General features: G+C 42.1%; 1 protein-coding gene across 1 annotated transcript in view; it reads left to right on the forward strand.

Annotated features, from left to right (window-relative positions):
- The first annotated feature begins 521 nt into the window (after positions 1-521).
- CYP11A1 (cytochrome P450 family 11 subfamily A member 1) overlaps positions 522-20,304 on the forward strand; it is a 74,158-nt gene continuing 54,375 nt past the window's right edge. The window contains exons 1-2 of the mRNA XM_075855153.1: positions 522-769; positions 6,960-7,115. Coding sequence (XP_075711268.1) covers positions 522-769; positions 6,960-7,115 — 404 coding nt within the window. The remainder of the gene's footprint in view (positions 770-6,959; positions 7,116-20,304) is intronic.

The following is a 20,304-nucleotide window of genomic DNA, read 5'->3' on the forward strand; positions in this document are numbered from 1 at the left end:
TCAAAGCTGGAATGGGCCATGATGTGCATACTACCACCCACCCCTACATCTGGATCCACACTGATTTTAGTTCATAGTACTACAAATATTTTCAATATGAATGCTAGTGTTATCTCTGACAATTGAATACAGCATCACTGTTGGAGTCGGTGGGCCCTTTAATATGTATATAACAGAACATTGTAAATGATATATTAATAAAATACTGGATGTATTCTTCATTATATCTGCTTTCGTATTTAAATGTTGAGGTAATTGATGTTATAACCCCAATTCTCCCTGGTTTGGCACCGATTATGTCTTAAGAAAATGTTAGCTTTTTATTCTGAATATTACTTTTTCAGCATAAAACGGTAAGAGACATTCTCCTTTAGGAAAATCTCTCCCCCTTCTGCGAGTACAGCTGTAACCCTGAAATCTCTCTCTGCTCATGGCCATGTCCCTCATTCTCCTCCTCGTGTCCTTCATGTTGTCTACAGCTCTATAAGAGAAGCCTCCATGCCCTCTGACCGACAGACACCATGTTGCTCTCTAGAAGGCTGTTTGTTCTTCCTTCTGCCACTGGGCTACTGAACTACCACACAGTGGTTAGTGAAGGCTCAGCTGTGGCCAGTAACCAAACTTCAGCAACTCCTTTGTCTTATGACCAACTGCCTGGTGACTGGAAGAAAGGATGGAGTGGCTTGTACCAGTTCTGGAAGAAGGATGGATTCCACAATATTCATCATCTCATGGTGGAAAATTACCAGCGCTTTGGACCTATATACAGGTATGAGAGATAGCTACAAACTATTGCTATTGCACCATGAATGTGACTAAAGAAGATAGCTGCTTATTACAATAAAAAATAAAAATAAACCTATAGACATGTATCTAGTACATAACAGGAATACAAAGGAAAAAGGAAGGGTGCATTTATTTTTGGTTATTTGCATATTTTGTAGAAATAATTAATAATGCTTGTATAAACTGGTAAAATCAAGACAATTCGATGTGCTTTATAAGCATTTGCCTTATGAAAAATCCTGAGTGCTGTCACAGGAAGCTATGAAGGATATCAGAAGAGTCAGGGATGTCTCTCGATTTGTTCACTGTTAGAAAGTTCTGACATAAGAGTTGTGTAAAGGAGAGCGCAACGACACATCACTTGGTATCTTATATTGAAGGATAGGCAGATAATGGGTAAAATGTTTATATTACAGATATAAATGAAAAAAGTGAGATATCTGTCCATTTTATTGAAAGAAAGCAACCGGATCAGTATATTTTACATGAGTGGAGCCGCACAGGATATTGGAGCTACTAAGCAGGAAGACCACAATGTCACAGTTATTAAACATTGAGCCAGTTATGTGGAAATGCAATAAAGCCGTTATATGAGATTAGAATAAATTAGCTTTTTCATTTGCACAGGCTGAGTGAGGACATGTGGTATAATCTCAGATGATGGTTATTTCAACCTGGTGGCCGTTTGCATTGGTCAAGTGCCCATCATGTAAATTAGGTATAGCCATCAAAATTATTCAGAAATCACAATTACCTTAATTCTGCACGTTTACTCTAAGTATACATACACAAATAAAAAAACCTCAGAGGACAGATTATATTTTATTTTTGTTCAAATTTCACCATTTTGGATGTTATAAATATACTCAGCTTTCACTTATTCTGATTTGCTTTCTATTTACTATACAAAACAATATCACATTATAGTTAAAAGGGTTCTATGAGGTTACAAAAAGGGGTGTACTTTTATTCTTGAAAGAGTGCCACTCTTGTCCATTGGATGTCTTTTATTTCAGCTTAGATGCATTCAAGTAGATAAGACTGAGCTGCTCTGTTCCTTACTCCTTCTTGCACATTTGTCCTCAGCTTTTGACCCTGCAATGTTACAACACATCATCTCCTCCTTGGGTTCAGCATTTAGATTGGAGTCCAGGATTGCCTACTTTAGGTTAGATTGGACACAGTATCTCATCATCCTGTTTCTAGGACTTTAATGATCTGTTCTTTGATCTTCTCTATCTATACCTCTCTCTATGGTCTCTGACCACTTATGTACTCTACATCTTCCCAATATCATTTATACACTGACAATACTCAATCTATCTCTCAGGCCATCGTTTTTTCTGTTTTGTTTTATTTTTCTTTACATGATAGATAAAAGGGTCTGATCTCTAGGTGCCCCAATGCTTAAATCCGTACCCTTCACTACAACGGGGGTACTGAGCACCGTTTGCTATATCACTGCACCCCCGCTGTAAGGAGGAGTTGAATGGAGCGGGGGACAAGCATGCGCCATGCTACTCCATTCATGGTCTATGGGACTGAGCGCTCTACTCAGTTGTCTCTGTCAGTCCCATAGACTTCGAATGGAGCGGCACAGTGCATGCTCGTCCGCTGCTACATTAAAAGTTGTAATCACTGTACTCTGCAGCTATCATCAAACAAGCTAGCACCACTCCAGTCTCCTACTAAACTCCACTGCACAACCCATCTACCTTTCTTCCTGCTCTTTGAATTTCTCTCCTCTCTGCTACTCCCACCTCTGGCTGCCAAATATGTAGTAGACAAAGAGTGGTCTGGGCCCCCCGGTAATAATTATCATGGGATGTTTACCACATTTATTGTGTTTGAACAGTATTCGTCTCTTGGATTTTTTGTTTGTCAATGCATTGAAACTTAATTTTTGCAGATTTTAAATTTTTTCTTTAATGTAATTATCCATATTAAAAAAATCCTGGAATACTCCATATTTCACACTAAGACTTCGTTCACATCTGTGATTTCAATAGTGACGGATCTGGTGCCAATAGTTTCCGTTTGTCTCCGTTGTGCAAGGGTTCTGTGGTTTTGCCGGAATCAATAGCGTAGTCGATTACGCTATTGATTCCATCAAAACGAAGGAACCCTTGCACAACAGAGACAAACGGAAACCATTGGCACCAGATCCATCGCCATTGAAATCAATGGAGATGGAAAGGAAACATATGGTTTCCGTTTGTGTCTGTCAGGGCTCCGTCGGAATGGAGCCCTAGTGCAGATGTGAACGAAGCCTAACCACTGGAGAACAATAGACTGATAATTTCTGTTTTCTGTAGCTCACTTGTGAGCTTTGCCATATAAATTGGGCCAGTATGTGTTATCTCATTATCATTAGCAGGTGGGAGATTAAATGGCAGCTGTACTGTACTGCTGGAGGCCTAGATAAAGTAGGATAGTAACACAAGACACTATACACACAAAGATAAGGCTCTGCATGTATCTCCACTGTCCCTAGTCTCTGGAGGATGGGGCTGTACGCAGGGGCGTAACTAGGAAAGACTGGGCCCCATAGCAAACTTTTGACTGGGCCCCCCAGGTGCCACACGCAGCCCCCTGTAGATTGTGCCATACGGCCCCCTTGTAGATAGGGCCATACAGCCCCCCTGTAGATATCACCATAAAGCCCCCCTGTATATTGCACCACACAGCCCCCCTCCCTTGTATATAGTGCCACACAGCCCCCCTTAGTAGAGTGACACACAGCCCCCCTTAGTAGATAGTGCCACACAGCCCCCCTTAGTAGATAGTGCCACACACAGACCCCTGTAGATTGCGCCACAGCCCTCCCCTTGTAAATAGTGTCATACAGCCCCCCTAGTAGATAGTGCCAAACAGCCCCCCTTAGTAGTGCCACACAGCCCCCTGTATATAGTGGCACACAGCCCCCAAGTATATAGTGCCCCCCTGCTTCCCTCCTTGTATATAGTGCCACCCTGCTCCCCCCTTGTATATAGTGCCAACCTGCTCCCCCTTGTATATAGTGCCACCCTGCTCCCCTCTTGTATATAGTGCCAAAAAATCATATCAAAATCAAACCACCCATCATCTCGCTGCAGATCATACAGTGACTACATTACAGATTAGAGGCAGAATAAACATTTACATTAAGTGACTCACCTGTGACGTCTCAGATTCTAGTTATTTTTTTCTTTCCTCTCCACCTGGTCCAGAACTCTATGATGAGTTAGTACAGCAAAAACGTGAGGGGATGGCGGCGCTCCTCCGAGACTCTTATGAGGTGGTGAAGTGTAGATAGCCGGCTGCCACCCACTGCAGTCCCTTGGGGCTAAATCCTTAGTACCTGGGACAAGGTGAGAGTCAGAAGGTGAAGAGAAAAAAAATGCAGTGTAATTACGGGTATCGGCGCCAGGCTGAAGAGGATCAGGAACGGAGTCAAGTGCATAGGATCTAGGAGATCTTTTATTGAGAAGACGACACGTTTCTGGACCGGACTGGTCCCTTCGTCAGATTGTATACTGACCTGACGAAGGGACCAGTCCGGTCCAGAAACGCGTCGTCTTCTCAATAAAAGATCTCCTAGATCCTATGCACTTGACTCCGTTCCTGATCCTCTTCAGCCTGGCGCCGATACCCGTAATTACACTGCATTTTTTTTCTCTTCACCTTCTGACTCAGAACTCTATGATGGATTTCTCCCGGCCCCGACCCATTTCTGCAGTTTGCCTCTCAGACGTCTTCAGCTTCTCACTTTTCAAACATTTCTGCATGTATAAACGAAGATAAAAATCTCAGCGCCTCTAAATATAATAGCACCATACACTGCCCCTCTAACTGTAATAGCGCCATACACCTGTCAGGGACATCATGTCCATGATTATAATAGTATCATACACTTTGTCCCACACACACACACACACACACACACACACACACACACACACACCATGCTTCCTGTAGATAGTGCCCCCATAGCCCCACTGGAGATAGAGACCCCCATAGAAGCCTCTGTAGATAGTTCCCTACATAGAAGCCCCTATAGATAGTGCCCCACAAAGAGCCCCTTGTAGATAGTGCCCACATATGGACTACAGAGCTGCAGGGTAATAGTGCTAACCACTGAGCCACCGTGCTGCCCTACATATAACTTCCCCTATAGATAGTGCTCCACATATAGCCCACCTCTGTAGATAGTGCCTCACATATAGCTCCCTATGTATAGTGTCCCACATATAGCCCACCCCTGTAGACAGTGCCCTACATATAGCCCCCCTGTACATAGTGCTCCACATATAGCCCACCCCTGTTTATAGTGTCCCACATATTTTCCACCCAGGGGTGTAACTAGGAAAGACTGGGCCCCATAGCAAACTTTTGACTGGGGCCCCCCCTCCCCCGGGTGTCACAAAACCCCCCCCTTGTAGATAACGCCATACAGCCCCCCTGTAGAGAACGCCATACAGCCCCCTTTGTAGATATCTACAGAGGGGGCTGTATGGCGTTATCTACAAAGGGGGCTGTATGGCGTTATCTACAGGGGGGCTGTATGGCATTCTCTACAGGGGGGACTCTGTATGCCGTTCTCTACGGTGGGGGCTGTATGGCGTTATCTACAGGGGGGCTATATGGCGTTATCTACAGGGGGGGCAGTATGGCTTTCTCTACAGAGGGGGCTGTATGGCGTTATCTACAGAGGGGGCTGTATGGCGTTATCTACAGAGGGGGCTGTATGGCGTCATCTACAGAGGGGGCTGTGTGCCGTTATCTACAGAGGGGGCTGTATGGCGTTATCTACATGGGGGCTGTATGGCATTATCTACAGTGGGGGCTGTATGGCGTTATCTACAGAGGGGGCTGTATGGCGTTCTCTACAGGGGGGGCTGTATGGCGTTATCTACAGAGGGGGCTGTATGGCGCTAACGCCATACAGCCCCCCCTGTAGAGAACGCCATACAGCCCCCCCTGTAGAGAACGCCATACAGCCCCCCCCTGTAGAGAACGCCATACAGCCCCCCTGTAGAGAACGCCATACAGCCCCCCCTGTAGGGAACGCCATACAGCCCCCTCTGTAGAGAACGCCATACAGCCCCCCTGTAGGGAACGCCTTACAGCCCCCCTGTAGGGAACGACATACAGCCCCCCTTGTAGGGAACGCCATACAGCCCCCCCTCTGTAGGGAACGCCATACAGCCCCCCTGTAGGGAACGCCATACAGCCCCCTCTGTAGAGAACGCCATACAGCCCCCCTGTAGGGAACGCCTTACAGCCCCCCTGTAGGGAACGCCATACAGCCCCCCCTGTAGGGAACGCCATACAGCCCCCCCCCCCTCTGTAGAGAACGCCATACAGCCCCCCACCTGTAGGGAACGCCATACAGCCCCCCCTGTAGGGAACACCATACAGCCCCCCCTGTAGGGAACGCCATACAGCCCCTCCCTGTAGGGAACGCCATACAGCCCCCCCGTAGGAAACGCCATACAGCGTCCCCCCTCCCAAAAAAATGCGACCTACAGTGTGTCCTACAAAAGACATGTATCCCCTATCCACGGTGGTGCGCGTGATTTTCACGCAACCATTGACTTCAATGGGTGCGTGATGCGCGAAAAATGCCAAAATATAGAACATGTCGCGAGTTTTACGCAGCGGACTCACTCTGCGCAAAACTCACGGACTGTCTGCACTGCCCTATAGACTTGCATAGGTCCGTGCGACCCGTGTGAAAACCTTGCGGGTTGCACGGACGCATAGCACGTTCGTGTAAATCCCCCCTTATGGTCGTGTGCATGAGGCCGTACATCTAATTATTGGAACTAACATTACAATATATCATAGACATCTCTACTTCGATACTTCGACTCTCAAACAGTCTCCTGTGCATATATTACGTTTCCCAACCTCCTTTTACCCTTAAAATAGTAAGCTCATATGGGCAGAGTGCTCACTTTTGTCAGTGCCAATCTTCATTTTATTTTTATTTTAATGTTACTTGTTTGTTTTTATACTTTTCATGTGTTATTAGATATGTTTTATGCCACAAAATGTGATGGCCCATGTAACCAGAAATGACATAGAGGTGTTGGTCTGTTTTATGGATGGCACTGTAATTTCATTATAACAGCTAGGGACTGCTGTGAAAGTTTATATAATAGGACATATTGCGTGTGTTCTTTACACAGGGAAACTCTTGGAACATATGACAGTGTTTACATTCAGCATCCGGAAGATGCTGCTGCATTATTCCAGGTGGAAGGGATACATCCTGAGCGCCTCCGGGTTCAACCATGGTATGAGTATCGAGATTATCGCAATAAAAGATACGGAGTGCTACTAAAGTGAGTTATTAACATACATATGACTTTTTTACTATTTCCTATGCACCACTATCATATAGGATAATTATTAGCAGTAGCAGTGTTGACATTTTTTTGTGAAATCTTATTAAAGAACCTGGCCTGTTAGTTACTAGTCATCCACATTATTTAGTACGCATTCTTAAAATTGACAACATGTGGCATATTCCTGTACCCACTTGGATGATACCTTTGTGTGTTATTTCACAACTGCCCTGGATCTAGGCTAAATCTGTCTAGTAAATTACAATTAGGACAAATTCAGACGAACGTGGGGAAACCCCAAGCAGGTCCCATTTTCCCGGATCCCCATAGACTTTAGTCTATCGAGGGATCTGTGAAAACGGAACAAAATAGGTCATGTTCTATTTTTCAATGAACCCTTCATACGGTCCGTTGAAAAAACGACTGTGTGGACGGACCCATTGAAATACATGCGTCCATGTGACGGACGTTGTCTTAACGGCCGTCACATGGTTGTCTGAATTCGGCCTAAGGCCGGGTTTACAGGAGCGTGTGTGTTTTGCGCACGCAAAAAATGCGGCGTTTTGCGTGCGCAAAAGGCACTTAACAGCTCCGTGTGTCAGCCCGGTATGATGCGCGGCTGCGTGATTTTCGCGCAGCCGCCATCATTATGATACTCCGTTTGGATGTTTGTAAACAGAAAAGCACGTGGTGCTTTTCTGTTTTCATTCATCCTTTTCAGTGCTGTTGCGCGATTCACGCTTGTCCCACGGAAGTGCTTCCGTGTGACATGCGTGGTTTTCATGCACCCATTGACTTCAATGGGTGCGTGATGCGCGAACAGCGCACAAATATAGAACAGGTCGTGAGTTTTTCGCAGCGGACTCACGCTGCGTAAAAATCACGCACCTGTCTGCACAGCCCCATAGACTAATATAGGTTCGTGAAAATCACGCGCGTCGCACAGACGTATAACACGCTCGTGTAAACGAGCCCTTAGGGTCAGATATTGCAGGGCAGCATTTTGTTAAATGATGCAGTCACTCCTCTGTTCCCTACTAACATTTAGGCCCAATTTACACGAGCGTGTTAAACGTGGGTGGGACGGCCATTGAAACAGCGGCCGGCCCACGAACTTATGTAATTGAATGTGGCCGTTCACACAGCCGTTGTTTCAACAGACCATGTGAAGGGTCCGTGGAAAAATAGGACATGTCTTATCTTTTCACACATCACGCATCCCTCAATAGACTCTCATCTATGGGGGATGCGAGACATTGCGTCCCGCAGCGCTGAGCACGGATGCACCTCTGACGTGAAAAACATTAGGATATTATCTTAAATTGTTTCTAAGTACCATAAACATAGTTTTACAGCTAGCACTTGAAGAGTGATTGCTAAGCTAAGAGTTATTAGTCCTGATTTCTCCCAATAACGTGCATGTTCGGCTCCTCAGGCAGGCACCATCTACCTGCCCTGATCTCCATTTCCAATGTAACAAAAGGATCAGGAAAAAATCCACTCTTTGATATCCATGTTTTTCCCAAAATCAGCATCCGGCAGCACATATAAATATTACATTATCAGCATATCCCATCAGTTTAAGGCCCCATATGAAATGAATGAAATAAGTTAACATATAGCTATAAATGTATAAATGTAAATATTTATGCAAAGGCAAATCTAGACAACCTGCTTCACTGATATAGATGCAGTACACCAGAGTTTATATTGCCATCTATCTATTGTAATATCACTGTCAGCTAGCAACTGGACTCTCTGTGCCACTATTGGTACCCTCACAAGGAGGTATGCCAGAAAAAAGGGACAATGGAATAGTAGGTATAGTTAGGAATGTAGCTGTATGCAGAAAGCAGGCACCAAAACGAAAAGAAAACTGAAGCCAGATAAGGGCCTGTTCACATCAGCATTGGTTTCCGTTCATGGGTTTTGTCAGACCTATCTGTCGGAGGAGTGCCTGTATTGCAAATGGTTTTATGTTTGTCTCCGTTCCGTAAGGGTTCCATTTTTTTAGCGGAAACAGTTGATTCAGTAAAAAAAACAGTAACCTTACGGAACGGAGACAAACGGAAACCATTTGCAATGGAAGCATTACCATTGAAATCAATGGTAATGCAAACGGAAGCTATTGGTTCCGTTTGCCTTTCCGTTCGTGAGTTTCTCCGATGGAAAGATCTAACGGAACCCATGAACGGAAGCCCGACGCTGATGTGAACACACCCTAACATAACCAGAGGGTGACCAGGAGAATAAATAATAATAGCACAGGAACAAAAGGCTAATTTATGGTGCAGTACTTAAATAGGACCAGTCACCACTCCTGACATATCTATTTGGGTATGTTTCACACGCAAACTCAAAAACGTCTGAAAATACGGAGCTGTTTTCAAGGGAAAACAGCTCCTGATTTTTAGACTTTTTTAAGCCACTCGCGTTTTTCACGGACGTTTTTGGAGCTGTTTTTCTATAGAGTCACTGAAAAACGGCTCCAAAAACGGCTCAAGACGTGACATGCACATCTTTTTCGCAGCCGTCGGAAAAGAACGCCTTTTTTCCCATTGAAATCAATGGACAGATGTTTGGATGCGTTCTGCTTCCGATTTCTCGGCCGTTTTTCGGCCATTTTACAACCCGAAAAATGGCCGAAAATGAGCCGTGTGCACATACCCTTTTAGGGCACATTCAGACGTGGCGGAATTGCTGTGGAATTCCGCTGCGGACTGTCCGCAGTGGAATTCTCCAGCGGCCGTTTTTTACATTTGTTTCTATGCATTTTTAGGAAAGTTAGTTCAGACGTTGCGCTGCGGACCATTGGCTGCGCAGCATGCACTGTCTGTTGCGGAGAAGAAGCGGAATTTCACTGCGGATTTCAGCCTTTGCAATTCAAAAACTGAAATCTGTGGCAAGTCCGCTGTGTTTTCTGCAACATCTGAATTACCTGTCAAATATGCAAATGTTGGTGCAGATTCGTTGCGTAAATGCCCCAAATCTGCACCAACATTTGCAGCGGAAAAACTCTGCCACGTCTGGACGTGCCCTTAATTTTCACTTGTATTCTCCATGGAATAACAATTCTGGAACATAGTATTTTAGAAGTCTTCGTTGAGCTATTCCTGCTAGAAGTGTATGAATAAATTGACAACTGGGTGTTACCATTCCCCTTGTCAGAGTGGTGTTTCCCTACACAGTCTCACTTTGTCGGCACTGATTGGATATTGTCAGTCTTTGTAGGGACATACCTCCAACTGGTAACACCCAGTTATCAATTTATTCATAAATTTCGAGGAGGAAGAATAGAGGAACGGCACTACTGCACAATGAAGAGTTCTAAGAAAAGGTTCTCCAGAATTGATATTTCATGGGAAATACAATTATTTACTAAAACAAATGTCAGAAGAGGTGACAGGTTCTCTTTTAGTACTAGTAATGAGTGCCCAAGTTTAAAAACTTGCTGCATGATGACTGTTACTGTTACTTCCAAGCGTGATCCCGCTCGTTTGACCCGTTAAATGCCGCGGGTCAATAGCGACTGTGGCATTTAAATGAACAAAAACAGGGGAACAACCCCCTGTAATGTTCCAATGGCCCCCCGTGGCGAGATCGGGGGGTGCCGTTGGTTGGCATGGCAGCCTGGGGGCCTGATGAAGGCCCCCAAGTCCGCCATATTTGTACTCTTATGAAGCTCTACCTCTGGCAGGGCTTCATAGGAGACTGTCAGAATCACAATATAGTATTGCAGTGTATCGTGCAAGCAATTCAACGATCGCTGGTTCAAGTCCCCTAGGCGGACAAGTAAAAAAACTGTAAAATAAATTTTTTTTTAATAAATATTTTTTTTTTTTTTTTTATTAAATGTTAAACAAAATCCCCCTTTTCCCATTTTCCCTCAAGCACAATGTAAATTTTTTTTAATAATTAACATAACTGGTATCAACGGGTCAGTAAAAGTCTGAACTATTACAATATATCATTATTTAGTACGGACGGTAAACGCCGACAAAACTCAAATTTTATTTTTAACTATCAGTTTTTTCCTTGTAAAAGTAGTAAAACAAAAAAAAATACATAAATTTGGTATCGCTGTAATCGTATTCATCCACAGAATAAAGTTAATATGCTGTTTTTACTGCATGATGAATGCCACAAAAACAAAACCACCCCAAAAATTCAGGAATCGCTGTTTTTTTCCTATTTCACCCCCCATAATATTTTTTTTACCAGTTTCCCACTACATTATATGGTACAATAAACGGTGCCGTGAACTCTACAACTCGTCCTGCAAAACACAAGCCCTCATACGGCAATATTGATGGAAAAATAAAAAAGTTGCGGCTTTTGGAAGGTGGGGAGGAAAAAACTAAAGTGAAAATCCGAAAAATGGCATTGGCAGGAAGAGGTTAAACATTGTGTACCAGTGGCAATTTCACAACCTAATAGTTAATCTAATAAGAAGTTTAGTAAGTAATCTGAGGTGAATGGCAAGGTTTTTGTAGTTAGAACTGTTGATCATGTGTCTGTATTACTGTCTGGTTATTATGCACATTGCATGTTATGTAAAGGAGGATTTCTCCTATTTCTTTGTAATTCCAACTGAACAAATTTTGCGTTTTCAATAAGAATTTTGTAACATATATGAAAGGTGTTTTACAGAAATGTATACATATATACTGTACTTGTATACTACTATATGACAGTATACTACTTGTATACATTGTTTGCATTCTGGGTGCTACTATGTAACGCTTCATATTAGGTTTCAGCTCACATACAGCATTTTTGATGTTTTTTTATTTCATGCCATGTAATTTTTCCATGCCTCATTGCAGTTGTATGGTTACAGTGTTATTACTGAGTCCGATCCTTGCTTCCTATATAAATATTAGAGATGGTCATAGACTGTATTGAAGAAATAAAAAAATAGCAACTACCTTGATGTCACAGTTGGGTAAAATGAGTCTGTTGCAGAACGCTTGACAAAGAATGCCGGCTCCTATTTTGTCAACTTCTGAGTTCACACCACTGAGCGTCACTGTTTCCTTGGGTATTATGTTGTGACCTACATTATAAAGACATGTCTTCCACCTCAGCCAACTATGGCAGTCACTTATGAAGAAGAATTGCACAACCTGCACAGTATAAATGTCCCTTTTCTGTTCTAATTTGACAAGTGCTCCCGGTTCTTCTCCAAAGTGCAGGATGATTGTGTTTGTAGGGTCACAGAATATAGAACCAATAATTTAGAGGAGCTTGATGAATCCTGAGCATTACTTGCTAAGCATGGATTAGTTCCATTCACACTGTATGTGCTGTTATGTAGCGAAGTGCAGGATTGAGATTGTATTTTGTGGGTCAGAATTATTCAAATGTTATAGAGGGGTTAGAACATCTGAATTTAACTGAAACAGTACGCATATACGCAGCACAATACAACGAAATAAAGTAACTTAGATTAGTAGCTCGGCTTTCCTTTACTAAGGCCCCATGAACACAACCTATGCTCGTAATCACGGTCTGCGCTTACGGGCATGGCCGACCGCTGACTGCCACGGACAGCTGCCCGCATTTGCAGTCTGTGCTCCCATATAAAGTATGGGAGCACGGTCAGTAAAAAGCAAAAAATAGTACATGCACTATCTTTTGCGGAGCCTTTCTTCACGGACAATATATGGAAAGGTGTCCGTGGGCAATAGAAGTGAATGGGTTCGTAATTACGGTCTGTAATTACGGACAATTTCTACGGTCGTGTTACGTTTGCTACCTTAGCCTTCTATCTAAATAAGCTGGCCAAGCCAGAGTGGATTGTTGGAACCCCCTGGCACCCAGCACCCAGGATACATGTCCTGCCAAGCCTATCTAGTAACCCGATACTTTTTCAATATTTTTCTTATGTCTCTTTAAAAGCATCATTTAAAAATTCATTTTATAAAACCTATAAACGCCTAAGGTGGGGACGAAGGCGACATGTAACTGTTTTCATTCTCTAAATGTTGTATTTCTTCCATTTCCTTAATGATAAGAAATAGAACTCATCCATTCAGGGGCCTAGATGTAGGAGTGCACAGTTAGCAGTTGCACTCAGTTTACACATCGGCATCCATTTATATGAATAGAACAAACTGTGCCACTACTTATTTGTAGAAAGTAACAATACCAGACATATTTAAAATAATAGGGGTTTCTCTGATAATTTATTATTATTATTTTGGATGAAAAATCTGATTAATGTTATTTTGAGTCTTATTTTGAGTCATTTCATTTATTAAAGGAGTTATCCAGTAGTATAAAATTAATCAGCATTGTATGTATACTAAAAAAAAAATGTACAGCTTACTAAATCCCTTATTTTATTAAAAAAGCGCTGATCCCCGCTATTCTTCAGTCATGTGGTAGAGGAAGTCCAATCGTTTCTTCCTCTGCTGTGACATATCGACACAGAGCCACGTGACTCCTGAGATGTCTCCCCCTCTAGTCTGTGTTGACTTATCGATCACATGACGGCAAGGGGCTAGAGCCTTTTGCGGTCATGCGATTGACAAATGCTAGAGAGGCAGATGGGAGGGCAGAGAAACCAGAGCTGGCAAGGTAAGAGGTCGGTGCCGGAATTTGGATTCTTTCAGTGGGCGCTAAAAGACTTAATCCCGCATCAGAACCAGGAAGTATCACAGCAGCATGGGCATAATATAGGGGATGGGATAAAATCCGACACTATTTATAAAGAATCAGATGGGGAGATGCTAAATGGACTTCTGTTTTGGGATTATTATTTTTTTAATAGCCTTTAAATAACCCCCTTTTTTTTCCCGATGCTCTTTATAAAGTGAATCCTACTGCATACCAACAAATCTATGAGCAGGCATAGGTTTGAATTTCCAGCACTACCCGAAGATGCGACTAATTTATTAAGGCCTGATTCACATCAAGTTTGTGCCCTATGTTTATGGTGTATGTCGGGAGAGCTCTCGACGTACACACTATACGTGTCCATAAAGCTCCATTTGCCCGATGGGGACTAAAGGAGTGTCTTTTTACCCTCCGTCGAGTTAGTTTACGTTGGTATGGTATACTTTTTTTTTGAGGATGGAATAACGTAGTAGGCTACATTATTCCATCCTGAGGGATCCCGCTAAAAAAACTTGTGGGATCCTACTAAAAAAACTATGTGTGATGGATGCCACTGTATAACAAAAAGACAAAAAAAATCCACAGCACTGGACAAGATGTGGGTGCACGCCTCTACAGGACCTGATCCACGGTCCCTTGGTGTAGACAAGAAGAAAAGAAAGCGAGGCAGCACTTCCTAAATGAATAGCAGCTTTATTCTTCACCCGTGCAACGTTTCAGTCCAGCAAGACTTGAGAAAGGTCCTGCTGAACTGAAACGTTGCACGGGTGAATAAAGCTGCTATTCATTTTGGAAGTGCTGCCTCTCTGTCTTTTCTTCTTGGATGCCACTGTATTGCATTCGCCTGAGGTAGACGTTAAATGTGTACCTCAGAGAACTTCCCCAGGGTCGGAGCCCCCGGGCAGAGCATCAGGCAGCGCTCAGTCCTGGGGAAGCCCCTGACAATACTGTTTATATATGGACAGTGATATCACGGGCTTTCAGCTCACTGGCCAGGTACTCCGGGACTTAAGAAGCCACTAACGTCACTGTCCATATATGGACAGGGATGTCAGGGGCTTTCAGCTACGGAGTTCCAGATGCTCTGGCAGGAAACATTGTAGCTGAAAGCCCCTGACATCACTGTCTATATATGTCTACAAAGATATGTAGGAAAGCAGCACTCTAAATGTAAAAAAAGATTTATTTCACCAAATATCTCACTGCAAAGTTTCAACCTCTCTATGAAGGCCATTCTCAAGCATTACACAATAGTGTTCACAGGGTTTAAATAGGGAGCATAAGCTCATTAGACATAATATGCGAATAACATTGAACTTCACAAATACAAAATTCAAATAAATCAATATAATCGACAGTGACATGAATATAAATAAAGTGCAAAATAAACTGTATTTCACATTAAAACATTATCAAAATCAAGTAAAAAAAATATTGTAAAATATAAGTGTATATACAATCATTAGCATGTGTTCCCCCTAATAATAATTAAAATCAAGCTGGCACTCATCATTAAGTAAAAACGATTGGATGCCGCATCATACAACATTAACTATCCTCGGCGTCCTAGCCGCTACAGTGCACATGCACCACTCCACTTCCCTCAATTGGACCAAATATGTCACGTGCTACATGCCTGTTGGAACGCAGTTGTTCTCGCAAGACCAGTAAGTTCTCATGCATGCTCAGATACACAGAGCGTCACCGTTGATGTCACTAGATATAAGAACCTGCGAATGCCCATAGCTAGTACTGAATCACAAAATCACCATCTTCTTGGATGGTATGCACTTCTCTCATGGATTAACCCAATTGCATCCGTACAAAAATGAAGGGAAAGCTTTGGGTATATCCATATTGTGTTACAGGGAGCCTGGAATGTCCACAAACTATAGTATATTAAAAAACAGAATACAACATATTTAATCAAGTTCAAGTCTATTGAGTATACAGTAGAGTTATGCGCCCACATATGTAGAAGCCATAAAGTAGGGGTAGAACTGACAGCATGGTCCCACTATGGATGTCATTTGTCCCTAGGGGAGATATACATGACAATTACGTCTGATGCATCTCCACTAATGGAAGCCACATCACAACCGTGGGACTATAAAACCCCCACTATTGCCAGGAGATGTAGCAAGTAAGCAACATGAAAATGTTTGAATACTTCACCAAATATCTTTTTCTATTCTAAAGAAGATGTGGATAGAATTTTCAACGGATCTCTGGGTGATGAGACATTTTTGGGTGTACCAGCAAAAGTTGATATCAAACTAATAACCAACATGAAGTTGCACCTCTCACTACTGGGGGGAGTACTACAAGTATCAAATTATCCCACGTGATTTAAGATCACAATTGAGGCAGAATTTAATTCCTAACAATGTGGAGTTTTGTACTAGATTTGAAGGTTTATCGAATAAATACGCATTGGATGTCATCTTACTGAATATCGAATTCCTACAGATTGAAATTGAAATGGAGGTTGAGGAGAAATTACGTGAATTGATGTGGGTTGAGGAATTCACCATATATATCATGAGAAATTCAGTTCTATTTTACTTAAATTTGAAGGTGCACAACAAGTGGTTAAAAGGCATAAATGGTTCCGGGACAAAGAGCACTATGCAATGGTCAAATTATATAACTGGAAGCAGGAAAATCAACAACAAAAGGACTTTACAAAAACAGAAACTCTCGTGCACAGTCTTCCAACGTTTTTCTTTTAGAGTCAACTACAATGAACCAAGGAGGAGAAAACGACATACCAGAAAAGGAGGTCGACGGTACAATAGACAAATCAAGAACAAGAAGTGGGAAACCACTGAAGGCTCAACTACAGCAGAGGAAGAACCTGGTGCCCAAAACAGATTAGTGGTAATTATCTCCACTCATTTACTTTCAGCTATTGAGACACAGGTTTTGAGTAAAGGATTGTCTTTTTTGCCCTACGGAAGGGGTGGACTGGTTACAGCTTGACATAGATCTTAATAATTTTTTTTGATCTGTAAGAATTAAATCAAGGTTTTCCCAACAGGGACCGACTGTAGGAGTTGAATCTGTTACTGAATCATGTCTAAAGGTAATGGGATTCTTTAATAAGAGCTCTTTTCAGCCACCAACTAGTATGCAGGGGGGTTGAAACCTTTATCTCCTTGGTCCAGAAGGATATTTATAAATTTAACCCCTTAATGACCTGCCTATTTTAGACCTTAACCTCTTCCCACTCTGCTTCACAATAGTACATCCTGCAGAGGGGTTGCTTCCCGCATCAGGACGTACAGTTGCGGAGTAGTTTCCGGCGCACTTTGTCCTAACGGACAGTGTCCGGGAACCGGGAGGTCAGCTGTCCCCGACATCCGACCATCGCCGCTGATTTAGGCAATTAACCCCATAAATGCGGCGACAGATTGCGTTCGCCACATTTAAGGGGTTTGAAGCACATCAGCAGCCCCCACGAAGTGATTGTGGGGGCTGCCGATGCTTGTCGTGACAATCGGAGGTCAGACAATGACCTCCGGGTTGCCATGTACGGAAGCCTCGGAGGAGCAGCCTCCGGCCGGTCCTCCAAGGCTTCCTGTCAGTGTGACTGTCACGTCACAATGACAGTTGGAATGCATTACACTACTTAGGTAGTGTAATGTATTCCAGCAGCGATCAGAGGTGCAAGTCTAAGTGTCCCCTAGTGGGACAAGTGAAAAAAGTAAAAAAAAGTAATAAAAATGTTTTAAAAAAGTGTAAAAATAAAAGTTATAAGTTATATAAACAAACACTGCATTTTTTTCCTATATTAAGACTTTCATTATAGGAAAAAAAAAATTAACACGTTAAAAAAAGTACACATATCTGGTAGCACAGCGTTCGTAAAGACCCCAATTATATGTAGTGTTATTTTTTTCCCGCACGATGAACACCCCAAAAAAAATCAATAACAAAAGACACAAGAATCGCTATTTTTTTGGTCACCACCCCTCACAAAATAGAGAATAAAAAGTGATCAAAAAGTCGCATGTACCCAAAAATAGTACCGATAAAAACTACAACCCGTCCCGCAAAAAACAAGCCCTTACACAGCTTTTTTGACTGAAAAATAAAAAAGTTACGGCTCTCAGAATATGGTGACAGAAAATAAATAATTTTATAAAAAAGTGATTTTATTGCGCAAACACTGCAAAACATTAAAAAACCTATATACATATGGTATCACCGTAATCGTATCGACCCGCAGAATAAAGTAAAATTATCATTTATAGCACACGGTGAACGCCGCAAAAAATAAACTAAAAAAACATTGTCAGAATTACTTGTTTTTGGTCACCCGGCTTGAAAAAAATGTTAATAAAAAGTGATCAAAAAAATCGAATGTACCCCAAAATGGTACCAATGAAAACTACAGATTTTCCCGCAACAAATAAGCCCTCATACAGCTCCAGTGGTGAAAAAATAAAGAAGTTCTGGCTCGCAGAATATGGCGATGCAAAATGTGCAGTGTTTTCTAAAAGCGGATAAGACCAGGCACCATTTATCAGTGCGACACCGGCCACATATCTATGAATTATTATTCATTTACCACATAATTATACCCTCTTATTATACCCTGATGTACTCCGCACAGCTTACATATGCCCCCACATCATAAACTGAAATACCAGCAAAACCCCAAACAAAACTATTACCAAGCAAAATCTGCGCTCCAAAAGCAAAATTGCGTCCCTCCCTTCTGAGTCCTGCAGCGTTCCCAAACAGCAGTTTGCGTCGACATATATGGCATCACCATACCCAGGAGAACCCGTTTAACGTTTTATGAGGTATTTGTCTTCAGTGGCACAAACTGGGCGCAACATATTATGCACTAAAATGGCATATCAGTGGAAAATTGCAATATTCACACCATCCGCTGTGCATTAACCCATTTGCGCACTATGACTTAATAGCACGTCATGGTGCGGGGGTTGATGTATGGAGCGGGCTCACGTGCTGAGCCCGCTCCATACGCTGCAGGTGTCGGCAGTGTATTACAGCTGACACCCAGGACTAACGGACAGGAACAGCGATCGTGCGGATACAGAAGCCTGTAAAAATAACAATATACTGCAATACATTAGTATTGCAGTATATTGTACCAGAGATCAGATGATCGCTGGTACAAGTCCCCTAAGGGGACTAATAAAATGTGTATAAGAATTAATGTTATTAGTAGTGAGAATGAAAAAAGTTTAAAGTTAAAAAAAAACACCTTTTCCAATTTTTCTTCTAAAGTAATGTAAAAGAATAAACAAAATTGGTATCGCTACGTTCGTAAAAGGCCGAACTATTACAATATACCATTATTTAACTCACACGGTGAACACCGTAAAAAACTTAAATAATTTAAACTGCCAAAATCGCTGTCGTTTTTGTTTTTACCGCACGGCTAAAGCTGTAAAAACGAAAACCCCAAAAAATGGAATCAGATTTTTTTCCTATATTACTATATTTTTCTATTTTTATTTCAGTTTCCCAGTACTTTTTATGGCACTTTAAATGGTGTCAATAGAAACTACAATTCCTCAAGCAAGAAATAAGCCCTCACATCACTCTACTGACGGAAAAATAAAAAAGTTATGGCTCTTGGAAGCAGGGAGGGTTAATTCATTTTGAATGAAAAAAACTTTTGACCCCATGTGGGGTATTTCCGTACTCGGGAGAATTTGCTTTACAAAAATTGGTTGTTTATTTTTCCTTTATCCCTTGTGAAAATGAGAAAATTCAACATTTTAGTGGAAAAAAATTATGATATTAATTTTCTCCGCCTAATACTAATAAATTCTGCAAAAGACCCGTGTAGTCTAAATGCTCACTATACCCCTAGAAAAATTCCTTGAGGGGTGTTTCCAAAATGGGGTAACTTGGGGGGTTTCCACTGTTTTGGTCCCTCCAGGGCGTTGCAAAGCTGGCATGGCAGCGAAAAACAATACAGCAAAATCCGTGCTCCAAAATCCAAATGGCCCTCCTTCCTTTCTGAGCGCTGCCATGGGTCCAATCAGCAGTTTATTACCACATATGGGGTATTGACGTAATCAGGAGAAAATGCTTTACAAATGTTGTGGTTCTTTTTTTCCTTTATTCCTTGTAAAAATTTTACATTTATATGCTTTTACAGAAAAAAAGTCGATTTTCATTTTCACTGCCTAATTCCACTAAATTCTGCAAAAAACCTTTGTGGTCAAAATGCTAACTATACCCCTAGATAAATTCCTTGAGAGGTGTAGTTTCCAAAATGGGGTCACTTTTGGGGGGTTTCCACTGTTTTGGCACCACAAGACCTCTTCAAACCTGACAAGGCCCAAAATCCACTGGGTGCTCCTTTGCTTCTGATGCCGGTGTTTCAGTCCATTAGGACACTAGGGCCACATGTGGGATATTTCTAAAAACTTCAGAATCTGGGTAATAAATATTGAGCTGCATTTCTCTGGTAAAACCTTCTGTGTTACAAAAAAAAATGTATTAGAAATGAATTTCGGCAAAAAAAATAAAATTTGTAAATTTCACCTCTACTTTGCTTTAATTCCTGTGAAACGCC

This window comes from Rhinoderma darwinii, chromosome 3 (genome assembly GCF_050947455.1).
Source record: "Rhinoderma darwinii isolate aRhiDar2 chromosome 3, aRhiDar2.hap1, whole genome shotgun sequence".
Lineage (NCBI taxonomy): Eukaryota > Metazoa > Chordata > Amphibia > Anura > Rhinodermatidae > Rhinoderma > Rhinoderma darwinii.